The 17987-nt window shown below is 35.7% G+C and overlaps 1 protein-coding gene and 1 long non-coding RNA gene across 2 annotated transcripts in view; one reads left to right on the top strand and one right to left on the bottom strand.

The window, feature by feature from the left end:
• The window catches only part of PIK3C2G (phosphatidylinositol-4-phosphate 3-kinase catalytic subunit type 2 gamma), a 385996-nt gene that overhangs the window by 311329 nt on the left and 56680 nt on the right, over positions 1–17987 (bottom strand). Inside the window, exons 7-8 of the mRNA XM_003816540.5 lie at positions 15882–15952; positions 11781–11844 (exon numbers count right to left, since the gene is read on the bottom strand). Of these exons, the coding sequence (XP_003816588.3) occupies positions 11781–11844; positions 15882–15952 (135 nt within the window). The remainder of the gene's footprint in view (positions 1–11780; positions 11845–15881; positions 15953–17987) is intronic.
• The window catches only part of LOC117975389 (uncharacterized), a 186223-nt gene continuing 177277 nt past the window's right edge, over positions 9042–17987 (top strand). The window contains exon 1 of the long non-coding RNA XR_004665631.2: positions 9042–9060. This is a non-coding gene — a long non-coding RNA (uncharacterized LOC117975389). The remainder of the gene's footprint in view (positions 9061–17987) is intronic.

Here is a 17987-nt window from a genome sequence, read left to right as displayed (position 1 = left end):
TATGTAATTTTACAAATCCGAAACCAGTGACAAAAACCTGAAGAATAACTAATTAATACTATAAAAGACAAAGTGAGGATTCCAAAAATTGTCCACAGATTTTATTAATGAGCTAAAAGTAAAAAGATGCAATTTAGTTGAGATCTATTTTAAGTCTTTCATGGATTAAAAAATACATCCGCTCAATAATAACATGGAGAAGAAAAATTTATGAGTCATCCAAATGGAAAAAAAATCATTTATTTCACTTATGTGTGAACTCAATGTAAGTCAATATTGTGATGTGGCTACCAGATCCAGTTCACTATTAAATAGAATCAAAAGACACATGCTCTCCATAACTAGAAAGTTAGTTCCACCACATTTTCGATGTATATTATCCAAACTGGAGTTTAGTTTGGGTACTAGATTTGAGAAAGCACTAAACAAATTGGAAATTACCAAAAGACAACAATCTCGCTATTAATATACTGTTAATACAGTATTCATTCAGAAGAACATCATAGACAATATTGTCAGCTCTGAAGTCAAGATCTGTTTGTTTACACCCTGGTTCTGCCCCTTTCTACCTGTGGCCATCATCAGAGTATTTAACTTTCATGTCCCTAGACTCCCTCTTCTGTGAAGTGAGAACAATAAATAAGTTTCTGTAAAGATTAAATTAGATAAAATATGAAATATGGTGCCTGGCAGATAATGAGGGCTAAATTTTAATGTTTAACTAATTAATTTTATTCATTTACACCAATCTTTCAGTTTATAAGAGAAATGAAACACTGTATATGCAGAGATAACTAATAGAATAAAAATTAGAAAATCATAAAAAACTGAAAAGTCATATTAGGTTCTATGTTTTTTTTTCATTCATCTGTTCTAAGTAAATATGTGTGATACATGGGTTTGTGAAAATTCATAAACATCACTAATTGAAATACTAATACTGGGTTGACTTGGGTCACTAGGTAGCTAGTAGCTGATTTATTCAATCTATTACTCCAGTCTTGCAGTACTTCTTATGTGATCTACTTATCTCATTTAATCTTCACATTCTGACATTCTGAAGATAATCATTATATTCATGCATAACTGAGATTGCTAGAATATGTGAAGTAAAAGATTGCAATTGTAAAATTGAGTTGGTGATTAACTGGATATGAGAACCAACAGAAAGTTTGGATTTAAGATGATTCCAAAGTTTCATTTCCAAATTTTGGAAACTAAGAATATGGGGTGCTATTCATTATGGCAGAAACACAGACAAATATTTCTGGTAGAATCGTGACGTTGAGTATTTTTTGATACATAGCCTTTGAGCTTCCCAGAGGAAATGCAAGGGAGTTCTATCTCTAGCAACTGTTGGACTGAGAAAATATAGACACACTACACCACACACACATACACACACACACACACTCCCCACGTGTTCATATAAACATTAAACAAATTTTAAGAAAGGCAAGATAAATCTCAGGGTTGCAGACATTTAGAGGGAATTTCAAGCTTGAACAGTAGCTCCAACAGTGATGCTGTAATGGCCTGGAGGAAATATCAGACTAGATGTAGATCCTCAGCTGTAGGATTGGTGTTTATTGCTAACAGTGGGACAAGTGCTGAACTTAGGACTAAATCACTTGGTGAAGGTAGGGGGAAGGGGCAGAACTGGAGCTAAGATCCTCGAATAGTCCTCAGACATTGGATAGCAGCCACCTGTAAAAAGTGGGAGAAGAAAAACTATGCCTACTGATCAGAAACACTTTTGATGAAGCCTCTCTCTACTCAGCCCTTGAGTAAGAAAAATGATTATCTGAGGAACTGAACCCTAGTCTGTGCTCTGTGTGTCTCTGGGGTATTAATTTATACTACTCATAGTAGGAATTTATGTTAAAAATTGCACTAGGCTATTGTGACTTTTTTGGACCCAGGCAGAAGTAAATGCACAATCGTTGTATAGAAACACTTTTCTATACTGACCTACAGAGTTTCTCCCCAAATACACATACATATACAAATGCATGCAAACACACATGCACTCACACACCAGAGTACAAGGGGAATATCAGTTTAAAATTTACAAACCCTATGATGGCTGATTCGCAAGGTGAGATCCCCTGCAGACACAAAATGCAGTAGGGTGAGCACCCTATTTCAAGAAATAACAAAGGTAGACTTGGGCAACATTTTCATAGAGGTGATACATAGACTAAAATTTGAATATGATTGTCCCGAGAGAGAATGTAGATAGAGAAAAAAAGTTGAACACTGGGTGCATAATATTTCAGAACACTTAATATTTTAATGACGGAGGAGAAAGTTTGGGTCACAGACGGAGCACATAGTGTGGAGACATAAGCCAGAAGACTACAGCTTAATAGACATCAACGTGAAGGTAGTTGATGGTATTACAAAATTTTAGCTTGGCAAAAAAGAAGAAAAATAAAACATTATAACCATTTCAAGTATTTGATGGTCTTTCAGGTAAAAAGAGGATTAGATTTATTGTAAGTAGCTCTAAGATGATAAATGAGAACAAATGGTTGCACACCTAGAAAGGTTCTTTTGACTCAATATAAGAAAAATTTTTCTTAAAATTATTTGTCCAAAAACTGCGTAGGCTGCCTTTTGAGTAGAAAGGTGCTCCAGATTCAGGTATATGATCAATCAGGGATATTTAGAGAAGATTTTTGCATTGCATAGGAGTTTAGACTAAACTGCTTCTAAATTCTTTCTAATTTCTTTGGATTAATGAAAACTGAAAACAGCACTATGATGTTATTTTATGTAGTATATTCTAAGCTTATCGTTGGAAATATTGGATGTGTCCCGGACTTTGAAGGAGCCATATGCTAATACTTTAGAATTAATTAACCATACTTGAAAAATGTTTTGAACATTTGAAAAGATGGGTAACAGCCTTGTCTCCCCTGCATCTTTCTGGAAAACCAAACAAAACGGCATAAGTGGTTGATTATTCTCCTCTTCTATTTAGCTGTGATGGAGACCAAAGCAGTATGCATTTAAACAGCCACGTAACAGCTTACCATCTTCCAGATTTTATATAAACTTTCATGAGTTTCTATTTATATTAGATACAGTGAAAATTATCAAATTCAATTAATGAGTTTGGAGACAAATGGAGAATTTAGAATGCCTTTCATTCCAGGTTCAGTAGTTAGTGCCAATATGAAGTATTTTTTCCTTAAAGATTAAAAACAGCTTTGAAATGCAGCTTGGCTTAAAATATAAAAAAGGATGAGTTCATGTCCTTTGCAGGGACATGGATGAAGCTGGAAACCATCATTCTTAGTTAGCAAACTAACACAGGAACAGAAAACCTAACACCGCATGTTCTCACTCATAAGTGGGAGTTGAACAATGGGAACACAGGGGCACAGGCAGGGGAACATCACACACCGGGCCTGTCGGTGGGTGGGGGGTTAGAGGAGGGAGAGAAATAGGAGAAATACTTAATGTAGATGACGGGTTGATGGGTGCAGCAAACCACCATGGCACGTGTATACCTATGTAACAAACCTGCACGTTCTGCACATGTATCCCAGAACTTAAAGTATAATAAACAAACAAACAAACAAACAAATGAAAATATAGAACATCGATCTCTCTGCAAGAATGAAAAATCCAGATAATATACAAAATTATAACTTTTTCTGAACCCCGCTGAGATCTAGGGTCACAAAGTGACCAAGTAAACCAAACTACACAGTGAAAACTGCTCCAAAGAGAGATGGGGCACACAAAATGTTCAAACTTTGGCAGAGCACAGGAGAAAGAGGTGGTCACCATATCCATGAGTAAGAAGATATTAAGAAATTAGCTAAAATTTAACAGATTTTTTAAAGGCCAGGTGTGAGCTAGCATGTCAGTTTGGAATATCAGGAAGCCCAAGACACATGGGGAGTTTACAATCTCCTGCAAGCTGTTTTCCATGGATGCCTACCAGTTTTTCGGGGAAAATACTGAAGGCTGTGCAGGAAACTGAAGTCATATTCGATGGCTCAGGTGTGTAGGTAATCAGCTGTTTCTGGGAGACAGTTACGGCGCTCTGTCCACTTTTGTGGATCCTTTTTGCATAAGAAGCAAAACTAAGCTGCAGGAGGAGGAGCAGCAAACCCTGCATTTCCCTGAGCCCAGGCAAAAACCCCTTGCTTCTGGAGAAGTAAAAAGCACAATAGTCTTGTCTCTGGGGGAGAAGTAGGACATAGATGAGAAGCTCCTTTGCTGTTGAAGAAAGGGTAGAAGCAAAAGGCCTTTGCTTCTGGGGAAAGGCCAGGAAAGTTGTCTTGGGTCCAAGATCTTACCTGGATACCAATTAGAGGTCAGGGACAAGGAGCAATAAACTCTCGTTTACTGTGAACGACGCAGATATAAGGCAGAGTTTGGCCGCCATGTGGAGGAGGGGCAGGAATGCTCCAAGAGTCCTAGTCCTGAGACTCAAGTACACAGAGTCTGCCTAAGGCTGTGACTGGTTCATTACAACACAGAACTCTCCTTGTCCCCACTGCCAAAATAGGTCTAGCATTGAGTAATAAATAAGCAAGGGTGGAGTACCACTGGGAGAGTGACAACAGTGTTTAGAGAGACTGTCTCTTTGGCACAGACAAGCAGGAGCTGTCAAAGCTGAGGATGAAGCAGGATCCCACAGGGAGGGAAATGTCATGGTACCACAGGCTCCACTGTAAGCTCAGACAATAATAGCTTATCTAATATTTTATGAGGCCAGCATTACTCTTATACCAAAATCTAACAATATTATAAGAAAATAAAAACACAAACTGATGTCCCTCATAAATATAGATGCAAATATCCTTAACAAAATATTAGTTAATTGAAGTTAGAAATACATGAAACAGATTATAAATTCTTAGTAAGTGTAATTATACCAGTAATAAAAAGATTTTTAAAATTTGAAAAGAATAAAAGAGAAAAACCATACGTGCATTTGTACATATGCACAAAAAGCATTTGACAAAACTCATAATCCATTCAAGAAATAAGCTCTTAGTAAACTATAGAAGGAAGCTTTTTCAACCCAGTAAAATATAACTAACTTTTTATATTATAACACAACCTCCAAATAACTTTACACTTAATGATAAAAGACTGTAAAGTTCTCCCTCAAAATAGCAAGGTGGGGTTTCTGTTCTTATGACTACTTGTAAAATCCTATTAGAGACTCAGTAAGTGTTAAATTATAAGGCAAGTAAAAAAATAAGAGGGCTATAGACTAAAGAGGAAAACATAAAATTATTTCAGAGATGACATGATTGTATGTGTAGAAATCCTAAGGAATCCAAAAAATAACTCTTAGATATAAAAAGTGATTTCAAGAAGACATAGTATAGAAGGTCAATCTATGAAAGTGAGTTCCACTCCCACATATTAGTAATAAACAACTGGAAAATAATATAAAAATATTATTTAAAATATTAGACAAAAACACAAACTAATAACTTTAATAAACTATGCATAATCTCTATGCTAAATTATAAAGCATTGCTGAGTGATTTAAGAAACCTGTGTAGATGAAGAAATAGATCAGATTAAATTGATCTCTCATGGATTAGAAAATACAATTTTTTAAAATACCAAGTTTCCTTACATCAATCTATATATTCAATGCAATTGTAGCAAAGTACTTAGAATAGCCAAATATTTTTTTAAACAAGAATGATTTTGGATAACTTATGTTGCCTGATACCAAGACTTTCCATGAACGTATGGTAATTAAGGTAATGTTGACTGATATTAGGATAGACATAGATTTATGAAACAGAACAGGGAGTCTAGAACTACAACTATAACTTGAAATGGATCATAGAACTAAAGAACAGCTAAAACTAAAAATAGTATTGAAAAATATAGTATGCAAACTTCTGTAGGCAAATCTTTATTAAATATGATAAGAAAGCATAAACAGTAAAGTAAAAATAAACCTGGACTTCACAAAGATTAAAAGCTTCTGCTTTTTGAATGGCACGTAAGTGAAATAAAAAAGCAAGCGAACGAACCAACAACCAGTCACAGACAGGGAGACAAAGTTTTCAATACATATGTCCTACACCTCACAGTGAACTTTCTTCTGGAACATATTAGAATGATTACAATTGCAGTTAGTCGTGTGCAGGAGGGAGTTTACTGCTCCTCATCCCTGGCCTTTCATTGATACCCAGGTAAGGTTCTGGACCCTCACAATTTGATAACAAGAGGATATATAGTTCAACTTTAAAAATAGACAAAAGATTTGAACAGGCACCTGACAGCAGAAAATATATAAATGAGCAGTAATTCCATGAAAAGTAATTCGGCATCATCAGCCATTGAGGAAATACAAATTAAAAACTGAAGGAAATATTGCCACATAGTCACTAGAATGGCTAAAATTAAAACACTGACAATAACAGGTGTTGGTGAGGATGTAGAACCACAAGAACTCTTATATTGTATATGAGATTCCATTTATATAAAAGTCAAGTAAAGGCAAAATAAAACCAAATTGAGAGCAAATAAATTTTTGGTGTATGAAATCTGGGATGAGAGAGATTTACTGTAAAGAGGCAGTTGGGCATTTTCTCTTGAAATGCAAATATCTTGTATCTTCATTCCAGTTGTTGTTACCTAATTATATACATTTTGAAAACTAGTCAAACTACCCACTTAACATGGGTGCATTTTATTTTATATAAATTAAACTTTAGGAAAAGTGACTTAATAAATAAGACATTATAATTAAAGCGAAAAGCCCCTAAATGGCAGAAGACATTTACAATACACATAACTGAAGGAAGGGTAAATATATAAAGAACTCCCATAAATCTATTTGAAAAATCTACAGAAATGTGGAAATATCCGCAAAAGTTTGAACAGGTAAGTTATAAAAGAGGGCAGTTGAATACTACATTTTTAAAAAAGGTAAAGACGAATTTATGAGTTTAGTATGAATTTGTGAGTCAGAAAAATTAAAGTTGATACAAAGATAGCATTACATATACCTAATGTTGGCAAACGCTTATAATTTGGACTGTACTATAAGTTGGTGGGAAAATGCAGCAATAGGAGCTCTCATATATTGTGAAAGGGTAAAACATCATTAGAAAAGTGTTTGGTGTTGCCTTGTAAATCTATGTCCCTAGCTATGTGCTCTAGAAAACCTCGTGATATTATTTCAAATATACACCAACAAGTGGGATAGATAAATTGAAGTCCAGTCTTTTAATGGAATTATTACACAACAATGAAAATGAACTAATAACAACCACGTGGAAAAAGGTGGATAAATCTCACAAATAATACTGAGTGAAAGATACAGGGCTCAAAAAGTGCATATAGTTTGATTCCATTCATGGAGACCTTAGAAAGAAAATCAACACCTTATATTGCTAGTAGATGCAAACTTTGATGATGAAATGATAAAGAAAAGCTACAAAATCCTTTTCATCAAATAGGACCTTTACATAGAGGAGAGGAGACATGAAGTGGCAAACAGGTGTGTGATACCAAAAATATTTTGTTCCTTAATTTATTAATAAGAGTGGCTTTTCTATTATTATTCTTTAATTGTGTGTTCTTCATGTATTATATAATTTAGTACATAAATCACTAGTAGAATGTCAGATCATGTTATTCCTTCGCACAAAACCCTTTAGTTTTCTCCATCTCATTAGCAACACAGATTATGTTGGCTAGTGATTATCTTCTATTTTGATAATCTACTTTTAATTTTTTTATACTTCTTCAAGTCTGAGAGTGTTCTATACATGATAGCTTTGACTTTTAGTACAATCAGCCCTTTATTTCTTTTAAGGTCGGTTTCAATTCTGCAATTGTGCTTCATTTTCCTGTGCTGTATAATAATAAATAATTATTGCCTTTATTTCCTTGACTTCTTTTGCAACCTTGCAACTGCTCCTTGTTACCTCTTAATTTTATCCAATTTTCTTACACTTTTTTTGCTAATTTCCCACCTTTTCTTATGTTCTATTCTGAATGCAAATCAATTTTGTGAAAATTTTCTTCTGGATCCTATACAATCCTCAACTTGAATAATAGTGATAGAAACGGTAGCAGTAATAGCAATAAAGTAACACGGGTACTCGCCTTTTCTTAAAAATGTTTTATCTTCCATCACTATATTATACTAAGCCCATTATATCCATTGTTTCATTAATTATTTAAAATATCATTATATTATATTTATTATCCTCACTCTAGTGATGAATCATATAAATCTGAGGAAGGTCAAATACAAAACTTCCATAGTGGTGGAGGGTTGACTTATACATTTATCTGACTTTGGAATCTCTGCTCCTAAATTTTGTCTTAGACTACCATTAGGCTTAAATTATGTTTGAAATTGGAACTTCTGAAAATCTAACAATAGATTTGCTTGTAACCAAGAAAGCTTCAGTTTAAAAGAAGCTAAATATAAAATCCCTATGTGTCCTCTTTCTTTCTACTCATATATGGAATTTTCTTTCTCTCTCTAGATGAATACAGTTAGATTTTGGTCTTGAGCAAGTGTTAAATAAGATTCTTTTGCCCTCCTCACTGAATTACTTAAACCCGAACACTAGAGATGTCATATTCTCCTGGTTATCTACTTGTTATAGCCTCTGAGTCATGGGCTAGATGGTAGAAGGACTTAGGGGTTCTCAGTTATTTTCTGACCAGATCGATGTTTCATGAAGCTAAACCACATTTTGAAGTATGAATTGATTTTTCCTCAACCCTGGTTCATCTAATTTACAATAAATTCAACAATTACTAGATTCTAGTGTAAATTTGTCATTCATGGTAGGGATTTCCTACCATGATACTGACTGGCATTTTGATAAAGAATTTTGGAGACAACATATTAGAGACTACTAGGAAGAAGTGATTTTAAATCAGAAGTTGATTCTTTCTCCAAGGCTACGATTTAGTTTTATACTGCTTTGCTCTGTATAGACACCATTGTGTATATTATTTATATGGATATGCTGTCTCTCCAACTAGATCATCGACAACTTCAGAGTATGGTTTGAACTCCCATTTCTCTTGGTTTCAGTGAGTAAACAGTTTCATAATTTGCATGAAGTAAGCATTCAGTAATACCTTGGGGGGGGGAGGATTCTCTTTTTTCCATTCTTAATATTTCTGAAATTCCTATTGAATTCATATTATTCAATTTCTATGAAATTAAGAATACAGAATGAATTCAAAAATATTCTCTATAGTTCAGGGTTTTAATGGAATAGAAGAGAGGAAAAAATGTCCAGTGAAAAAGCTCTTTGTAAATTACATACAAAACTAGCCATTTGACATAATAGCCAGAATGCCTGGCCTAAAATGGTTATCATCTAAAATATATTGAAATAATAATTGTCAAGAAAGAAAATATTTGGTACTTTAAAATATTCATATTATTCAATAATATTCATGTCTGACTTATTCAGCTGCATGCTTGTTTTTTTTTCAAATCATGTGTAATAATCCAAGTTTGGGAAATATGAAAAAAACATTATTTTTCCAATTGACACTGTTTTGGACATGATGAAATGCTACTTAATGTACTTGTCAAATGAATAGAAAGCACAAAATTGTGAACTGATAATATCATAGTCTGTCCTCATTTCTAAGATATTTACTATTGATGTTTCATAGGCAACAATCTCATTAAAGAACTCATTGTTTTGGATTGAGTTCATCTGGAAAATCACATACACTGTGACCTATTTATAAAATAATTTAGCTGCGAGTGATGATTGCTGTTTGCCAGTGATAATGGAAAGACAGTATTTCTTTGGTATTTTGCCAACTTTTAAGTCATATTAGAAAAATTTACAATAGTCAATCATTTCTTTCAAACTAGAAATATAGGAGGCTTCATACATAAGTAATAAGATCAAACTTCTGAATTTGGAAATTAAGAACTGTTATAAATTATTAATAATTTGTGTGTGAAAAAAGATGTCTGTGATATGTGAGCAGCGCTGAGACATTTAGATAACTAAAATTCATTCATAAGTAGGTTACCATAACCTCAAAAGTATTTCTACACATAGTAAAGAGACAAAAATACTCTAGGAATTAAGTCTTAATATATCCTGGTAACCTGGTAAGTTTCACATTCTACATGAGAAGGAATGACTCTCACAAGGCTGATTAGAGGTACTAACCAAAACACTTTAATGAGACTTAAAACAAGCTAATTGTGGATTCTTTTCACATTCCACATTTTAAACTTCCAGACTCAGACCAGGCTGGAGCAGAAAAAATAGAATTAGGGTGAGAGGATTACACTTTAGGGAGAAACGTAAGTCTTGTATTTGTAGTCTCCATGTCTTTACATATTTATGTGGAAGTCACGTATGATTTCAGTATCTACATCAATAAGTAGAATTTATTATTTTCAGATATATTTAGTGTTTATTGACATTACAAATAGTTATTATCTGAGTTATGTACCCTTTTATTTATATCAGGAATCAATTATTTAACAGAAAGAAAGAAGTCACTTGTTTAAAAAATGTTCCCTGACTCACAATATTCTGTAATAATATGATGTGTTATCTGTGGAAGGCTAAACCTTCCCTGGAAGAAGAAACTGTAAGAAATAATCTGCCTAATGGAGATCGCAACTTCAGTGCCCAATAGGTGACCAAATTTCAGTGGCCTTATAATGAACCCATCATTCCCTCTGCCATGCTACCTTCTCTCTTCACTATTATAGTGAATTGATGTCTCCACAGAGTCAGTCAGCAGTCCAGAATTTTGAGTTATTCTAGGCACATAGAATTTCACCAAATCATGTAAATTGCACATTTTCACTTCTTATGAATCTGTCCCCTCATATCATCCCTATAGTAGAGTGTTTGTCCATGCCCTCATCATCTCTTTGGGCTAATGAAATGTCCTTCTAATCATCCATCAGTCATTCTACTACTCTGCCTAATGGCTCCATGTCATCAGCTGACAAAGTAGAACATCATAAAATTGGCCATAAAAGGTCCATAAGATCCTACATAATTTGGCCCCTGTCTGCTTCTTTCATCGGATTTTTTTTCCAGCCTCTAACTTTGAACACTAACTGCGGCCATTTCAAATGTCAGTTTCCTAATCACAGCAGTCTGGTTCCTGACTCTTTTCTCTCTCTCTCTATTTTTTTTTTTTTTTTTTTTTGAGACTGAGTCTTGCTCTGTCGCCAGGCTGGAGTACAGTGGCCCGATCTTGGCTCACTGCAACCTCCACCTCCCGGGTTCAAGCGATTCTCCTGCCTCAGCCTCCCAAGTAGCTGGGATTACAGGCACCCACTACCACGCCCGGCTAATTTTTGTATTTTTAGTAGAGACGGGGTTTCACCATGTTGGCCAGGATGGTCTCGATCTCTTGACCTCGTGATCTGCACGCCTCGGCCTCCCAAAGTGCCTCTGTTCATGTGGTTCTTTGCCGAAAGTTATCTCTACTCCCCACCTTACTTCACAATGCCCATCTCTGGCTGGGAGACACATACAGTGAACATTTGTCAACATTCAGCTCAAATGGATAAAACTGACCATTCTTTCTTATGCATCTTGTGTACATACAGTCTTTCCTCAGCAGCTGTAGCACTTTACTGCATATGCCTTTCTAGTTGTCTATTTTTCCAGGTTGAAATGAAAGCCTTTCAAGTGTAGATCCTCTGTTTTATTCATTTTTGTCATCTTCAAAATTTGCAGTTTTAGAAAAATAGTAGATGCTTTAAAAACGCTTACTGAATTGATGGATAAAGTAACAAAAGTCAATACCTGGGTTTTCAATAGGTATTTCAGGTGGAAGTCATATTTTCTGATGAGTGTTAAGAGACATTGTCTGGAAAATAAAAAATAGAAGCTTTGTTTAAAATTGGGTGGGAAAACTTATATTACCTTTAGCACAAACATTTATCACAAATTCTGTTTTGCCCATGATACTATCGTAGGCATGGTATAAAAAGGATTATTGTTGACATAATTTTAAAAACATCTCAGAAGGGTGCCTTATAAAGTTTGTATAACTTGATAGACTACAAACATATTTGAAAGTCTTAGAACTCCAAAGAATTTATGATAAATTAACCAAACCTCTCAAAGGCTGATCATTATATAAAACTACTCTTAATTCAAACCGTAAGTTGCAAAGGGATTCATAAGCAGATAATGGCATATATTAACATCAAGAAATATTAAGTATGGCATATCTTGTAGAGAATTGCATTTGGAATTAATGGCTTATATTTATAATAGATGGGGTTGTCTCTGACACCAAACCTCTGCATTTTTCTTTCCTAAGCTTCTCTTACTGCTCCAGCTTTATCTATGCTTAGGGAGAAGACATGCAATTTGAGCAGAAATTCTTCTGAGCTTCGCTGTTCAAAAATTATTTTCCCAAACATTATTGACTTTACCTTCTTATTTGTCTTGAAAACTCCTGACTTAAATTGAACATAAGTCACACAACTCGGAAACGCAACATTAAAAAACACACCATTATTTTTACAGTAGCTGCATTCTCATTTTTCTACATTATCACTTTAGTTGGAGTCCCTCTGTCAGTTCAAAGACAAAATGCATAGAATATGTAAAAGTCAGTGATAGGGGAGGAAAATAATAACTAAAGATTTGAAGATTTGGGCAATGGCAGTGTTTTTTTTTTTTGTTTTTTGTTTTTTTTTTTGAGACGGAGTGTCGCTGTCGCCCAGGCTGGAGTGCAGTGGCGCGATCTCCGCTCACTGCAGGCTCCGCCCCCCGGGGTTCACGTCATTCTCCTGCCTCAGCCTCCCGAGTAGCTGGGACTACAGGCGCCCGCCACCACGCCCGGCTAATGTTTTGTATTTTTAGTAGAGACGGGGTTTCACCGTGTTAGCCAGGATGGTCTGGATCTCCTGACCTCGTGATCCGCCCACCTCGGCCTCCCAAAGTGCTGGGATTACAGGCGTGAGCCACCGCGCCCGGCCAGTGGCATTGTTTTATATAAAACCTGAAACTATTAGTACCACCAAGAATGCACCCACTTCAGCACTTTGTTTTTGGATATTGTATCTATTTTATAGAAAAAAACACTGGGAAGTAGTGAAGGTGAGTGATTTGCTCAACTTCTAAGAGGAAGTTGAGTCATAAAAGAGAAGGGCTGAAATCAGAGCCCTTGCCATCCAGTGCTTGATTTTTTTGATGATCCAATACGGTGTTCTGAGGAGGGCAGGCAGGGAAGCATTGTATCCCCAAAAGTAAAGTTCTACAGTGGCCTTTATGAGGCTGAGAATGTCTCTGTGATCCAATACGGTGTTCTGAGGAGGGCAAGCAGGGAAGCATTGTATCCCCAAAAGTAAAGTTCTACAGTGGCCTTTATGAGGCTGAGAATGTCTCTGTGTTAGATACCCTTTGAGAAAAATAAGGGGTGAAGGGTCAGAACATAATGGAAGTGTAATAAGCACTGATTCAGAGTTAGATACTTGGTTTTAGTCATGGCTATGGGATTAAATATTTGTGTGATGGTTGCCAAGTGTTTGAACTTCTGTTTTTAGTTTCCTTACCACAGACAAAATAGCACTGGGAGATGGCATCACCCCAGACTGTAATCCACTGCCCTGGGATTGGAGGGAGGGGTGGAGGAGTAAAGTCTGAAGCTAGGCTGTCCCAGACATGTTTCCTCTACTCCTTGCTACAGCAGAACTTTTGCTTTGCCCTGAATTAACCCTCTGGACCCCTGCAACTGCACACTGGCCATCAAATGTCTGCTAGGGGGCAGGCAATGGCAGGGGTAAGAGAAGAACAGAATGAAAGCCTCCTTCTCTCACTCTCTTCTCACAGCCTTGGCTTGCCTCTCTGTGCCCCAGGTAGTAGTGACTTAAAAGGTGGAACAACCCCCCACCAACCCAGCAAAGTTCTTTGTGTCCCAAGGATATCCTGCTTTTTGAAAAACTTCCCATATTTGAGGTGTATGTGCGTTTCTCTCCCTTTCTCTCTGTTCCCCCCACCCCTGGGTAGATTTATTTTGGAGAAAGGAAACTACAGACCTTGTTTGTATGTTATACAACATAAATCTATAGTGGAATCATGTAATTACCTATAAAACGAAAATTTGTATTAGATTATGTCTAAAATCCTTTCTAGTCCTAGCCATTCTATGATTTTATGGAGTGAAGATGGATATTTTTAGGGGGAAGGGTGGCAGAGAAGGGCAATGGAGAAACACAATAGTTAATGAAAGAAAATGTCCTTTGTAAATTTCAGGCAGACCTGATTTTAGTCCTGCCGCTGATGACCAGAATGGCCTTAGGTGGATTATTTAGCCTCTCAGAACTTCAGTTTCTTTAGTTTTGAAACAGGATAATATACACTATCACAGAGTTTTAGAAAGAATTAGATGAGATAATATATGTTGTAAATATATAATAACTTCACAAAATCATTACCCAACATAGTCACTAAAAACAATTTTAGCTCGTATTTTTATTTATTTTTTAAACTTAATTTTATTTTATTATTATTTTTAAATTAATTAATTATATATATATTTTTTGAGATGAGGTCTCACTCTGTTACCCAAGCTGGAGTACAGTGGCATGATCTCAGCTTACTGCAACCTCCACCTCCTGGGTTCAAGTGATTCTCCTGCCTCAGCCTCCCAAGTAGCTGAGACTACAGGCACATGCCACCATGCCCGGCTAATTTTTGTATTTTTAATAGAGATGGGTTTCACTGTGTTGGCCAGGCTGGTCTTGAACTCCTGACCTTGTGATCCGCCCGCCTAGGCCTCCTAAAGTGCTGGGATTACAAGCGTGAGCCACCGCACCTGGCCAATTTTATTTTATTTTAAGTTCTGGGAAACGTGTGCAGGATGTGCAGGTTTGTTACATAGGTAAACGTGCACAATGGTGGTTTGCTGCACCTATCAACCCATCACCTAGGTATTAAGCCCTGTATGCATTAGCTATTTATCCTGATGCTCTCCCTCCCCAACTCTGATGGGCCCCAGTGTGTGTTGTTCCCCTCCCTGTGTCCATGTGTTCTCATTGTTCAGCTCCCACTTATAAGTGAGAATGTGTGGTATTTTGTTTTCTGTTTCTATGTTAGTTTGTTGAGGATAATGGCTTCTAGCTCCATCTCTGTCCCGCAAGAGACATGATCTCATTCCTTTATATGGCTGCATGGTGTATATGTGCCATTTATTTATCCAGTCAATCACTGATGGGCATATGGGTTGATCCCATGTCTTTGCTATCGTAAATTTAGCTGGTATGTTATATCAGCCTTTACTTTAGAGATTTATGACCCGTACCTCCCACACTACATTTTCTGCTGGTTCAGCTCACAACAACCTTAACTGCAGATATACCCAAACTCCCAGTTTAGCTACCCAATAAGTCTATTCTTCCAAATAATACATGCATAAATTTAGATATAAGAATGAAGTAGGATATGTTCATTTGTTGTCAATCAAGTTTTCCAATTTGAATTTACACTCCTGTCTTTATGATATACCATTTATTTTCAGGGAGTTTCAGAAACAAGTAGGAGATGGTTACCTTCGAAGTATTAAAATTGTTTTACAAAGAGCTTAAGTGACATTTGCAAACCCAAATTCACAAAATGAATCGGGAAAACAAGTCCTTGAAAATGTAATAAACAGCAGCAGAGATTTTTTTAAATGAATGTTAGAATGTTCTGGAAAGTGTTAGCAGCTCTTCAAATATGTCTGAATAACTTTGAAGAATGGATAATTATTAACAGAATTTGCCTATTAAAAGTACAATAGCTTCCACAGTCCCAGTGAATGGACAGTTTTTACAATCAACTGAAAAATACTGAGATTTGACATTTGAGAACTCAATCAGAAAGTAGTCTTGGAACAAAAATAAAATGTCTTACCTGGATACTTTCCAAATATGCATAAATTCTAGAAGTTGGTTCAGATAAAACTGACTGTGGTCCTCTTCATGCTGTAGACAGCAGAATATATTAATATTTATTGAGTGAATAGGAATGAGTACCAGATAAAAATAGGTCCGTAACTTCCTGCTGCCATTTTATTCACCTATTTTGATAACCCTCATTCATCACTTTTATATTCTGTCTGAAAGACCTTACAAGGCTCTCCTTAACTATATAAGCCTTTTCAAAAGTAAAACAGAAAGATTGGCTTTGGTTGAGAATAAACCTGAAAGATAGTTGAAAAACATCGTGGCATCAGCAAGGTCAAACATTAAATTCTGCTACTAAGTATGAAGGCAATTTTTTGCCACCAGTTCTCCCACATACATGCACATTTTGTTTTCACGTTTAGGCCATGAGTGCCATGGCAGTGTAAGGCCTGAAATTTTGCCAGATGGGCGGGCAGACACATAATCAACTCCTTCATTTTTCAGCTTCACCACATCTTGCCGCCAAAATGTCAGTGTAAGAGAGTTTTCCATTTCATGAGCACTAAATTATGCTAATTAATGACAATTACTGGTAGGTATAAATGTTAGGAGTTGGCATTTTGTTTTCTTCCTACATAAGCATGAACTACTTATCTTAAAATATCATGCCTATGGCCCATATGTGTGTGCTGACACACACACGCACACACACACGCATACCTTAACTTCTTGACCAGCTCTCCTGCAACAGGGCATTCATGAAAACCCTTTGCAAGTATGCAGAGAATTCAGTATGTCTCAACATAATTGCACTATTTCACCACACGGTGGCATTAAGGTTGAGATCTGAGTGGGTCCCTTAATGCCTAGGGTGTATGTAATCTTGTGTGTCAATACACACACAATCTATTTTTAAAACTGACTGTTAGAAATTCGGACAGAAAACATCAGAAGGAAAACCTTTATATGGCCCAATGTCAAAGGTAAATTAATTTTTATATTGGTTTGTTTTGTGAAGAGGAAGAAGGAAGCTAAGTTAGGTGGAAAGAATAAGGTCACTGTTATAAAACAATATTTTGACTACATGCTGTGAAAAAGAAACACTATGTAGAATGACTGAGAAACGAAGATGTGAGTCTTACTTTCTAGAAATTTACATATAGAGTCACTGGGACAGCTAAAATAAAAAGTGTGATGGTGACAAGACAATTTTTTTCTGCGACAGAGAAAGCTAAACTGTAGTCATGAAAAGTACAGTAAAAGAAGAGGGAAAATAGGAAAGTGAAAAACAGTAAAAATAAAAAAGTAAGATTTGAACTGTAATATTTGGCACTTGTCTTCTTTCAGAAGTTAAAACCAAAGCAAGAATATAAAGAATATACTTAGTTACATCTTTCTATGAAGCACAATCATATTCATTTAAAAACCAATTTATTTGGTTTCCAGAAATATTTTCGGTATTAGTCATAGTACCTTTTGCTAGAAAAATTTTTTAATTTAAATACCTTCATAGGCTGGAGGAAAAATAACTTTGTAAGATACATGTATTGGAAACATTTTTTTGTCACAATTATTAACAGATCTTGAAAAAAACAAAAGCTGGAGGAAAATTCCTGTAATTGCCCATGAAAGATAGTGTGCACTTAACTTTTCCTTAAAGCTGAGGCCATACCTTGGCCTTAAGGAAAAAGGAAAAAGTTAAAAATTTTTTTTCTCATACAAAAATCTATTGCTGTAAATGTTCGTGAATGTTCCCCTGAGCTATAAGAAAATCTTGATTTTATGATTCTACAACGTTGGCATACTTTTGACCAAATTTGAGATAGACAAAATGGGAAACAAATTTAAAAATATTAAGTTATTCATAGCTAATCAAGGTAGCAGCTTTAAAATTTTGAAACCTTGGATGATTTCTAAAGATCATCAACCTGCTTTTTATTATTTATTTATTTATTTTTGAGACAGAGTCTTGCTCTGTCGCTCAGGCTGGAGTGCCATGGTGTGATCTCGGCTCACTACAACCTCCACCTCCCGGGTTCAAGCGATTCTTGTGCCTCAGCATCCTGAGTAGCTGGGATTATAGGTACACAACACCTGGTTTGGCTATTTTTGT

Source organism: Pan paniscus, chromosome 10, assembly GCF_029289425.2.
Source record: "Pan paniscus chromosome 10, NHGRI_mPanPan1-v2.0_pri, whole genome shotgun sequence".
NCBI classification, from domain to species: Eukaryota; Metazoa; Chordata; class Mammalia; order Primates; family Hominidae; genus Pan; species Pan paniscus.
The sequence above is the reverse complement of the archived record's forward strand: the minus strand, read 5'-3'. Positions and strand labels throughout refer to the sequence as shown.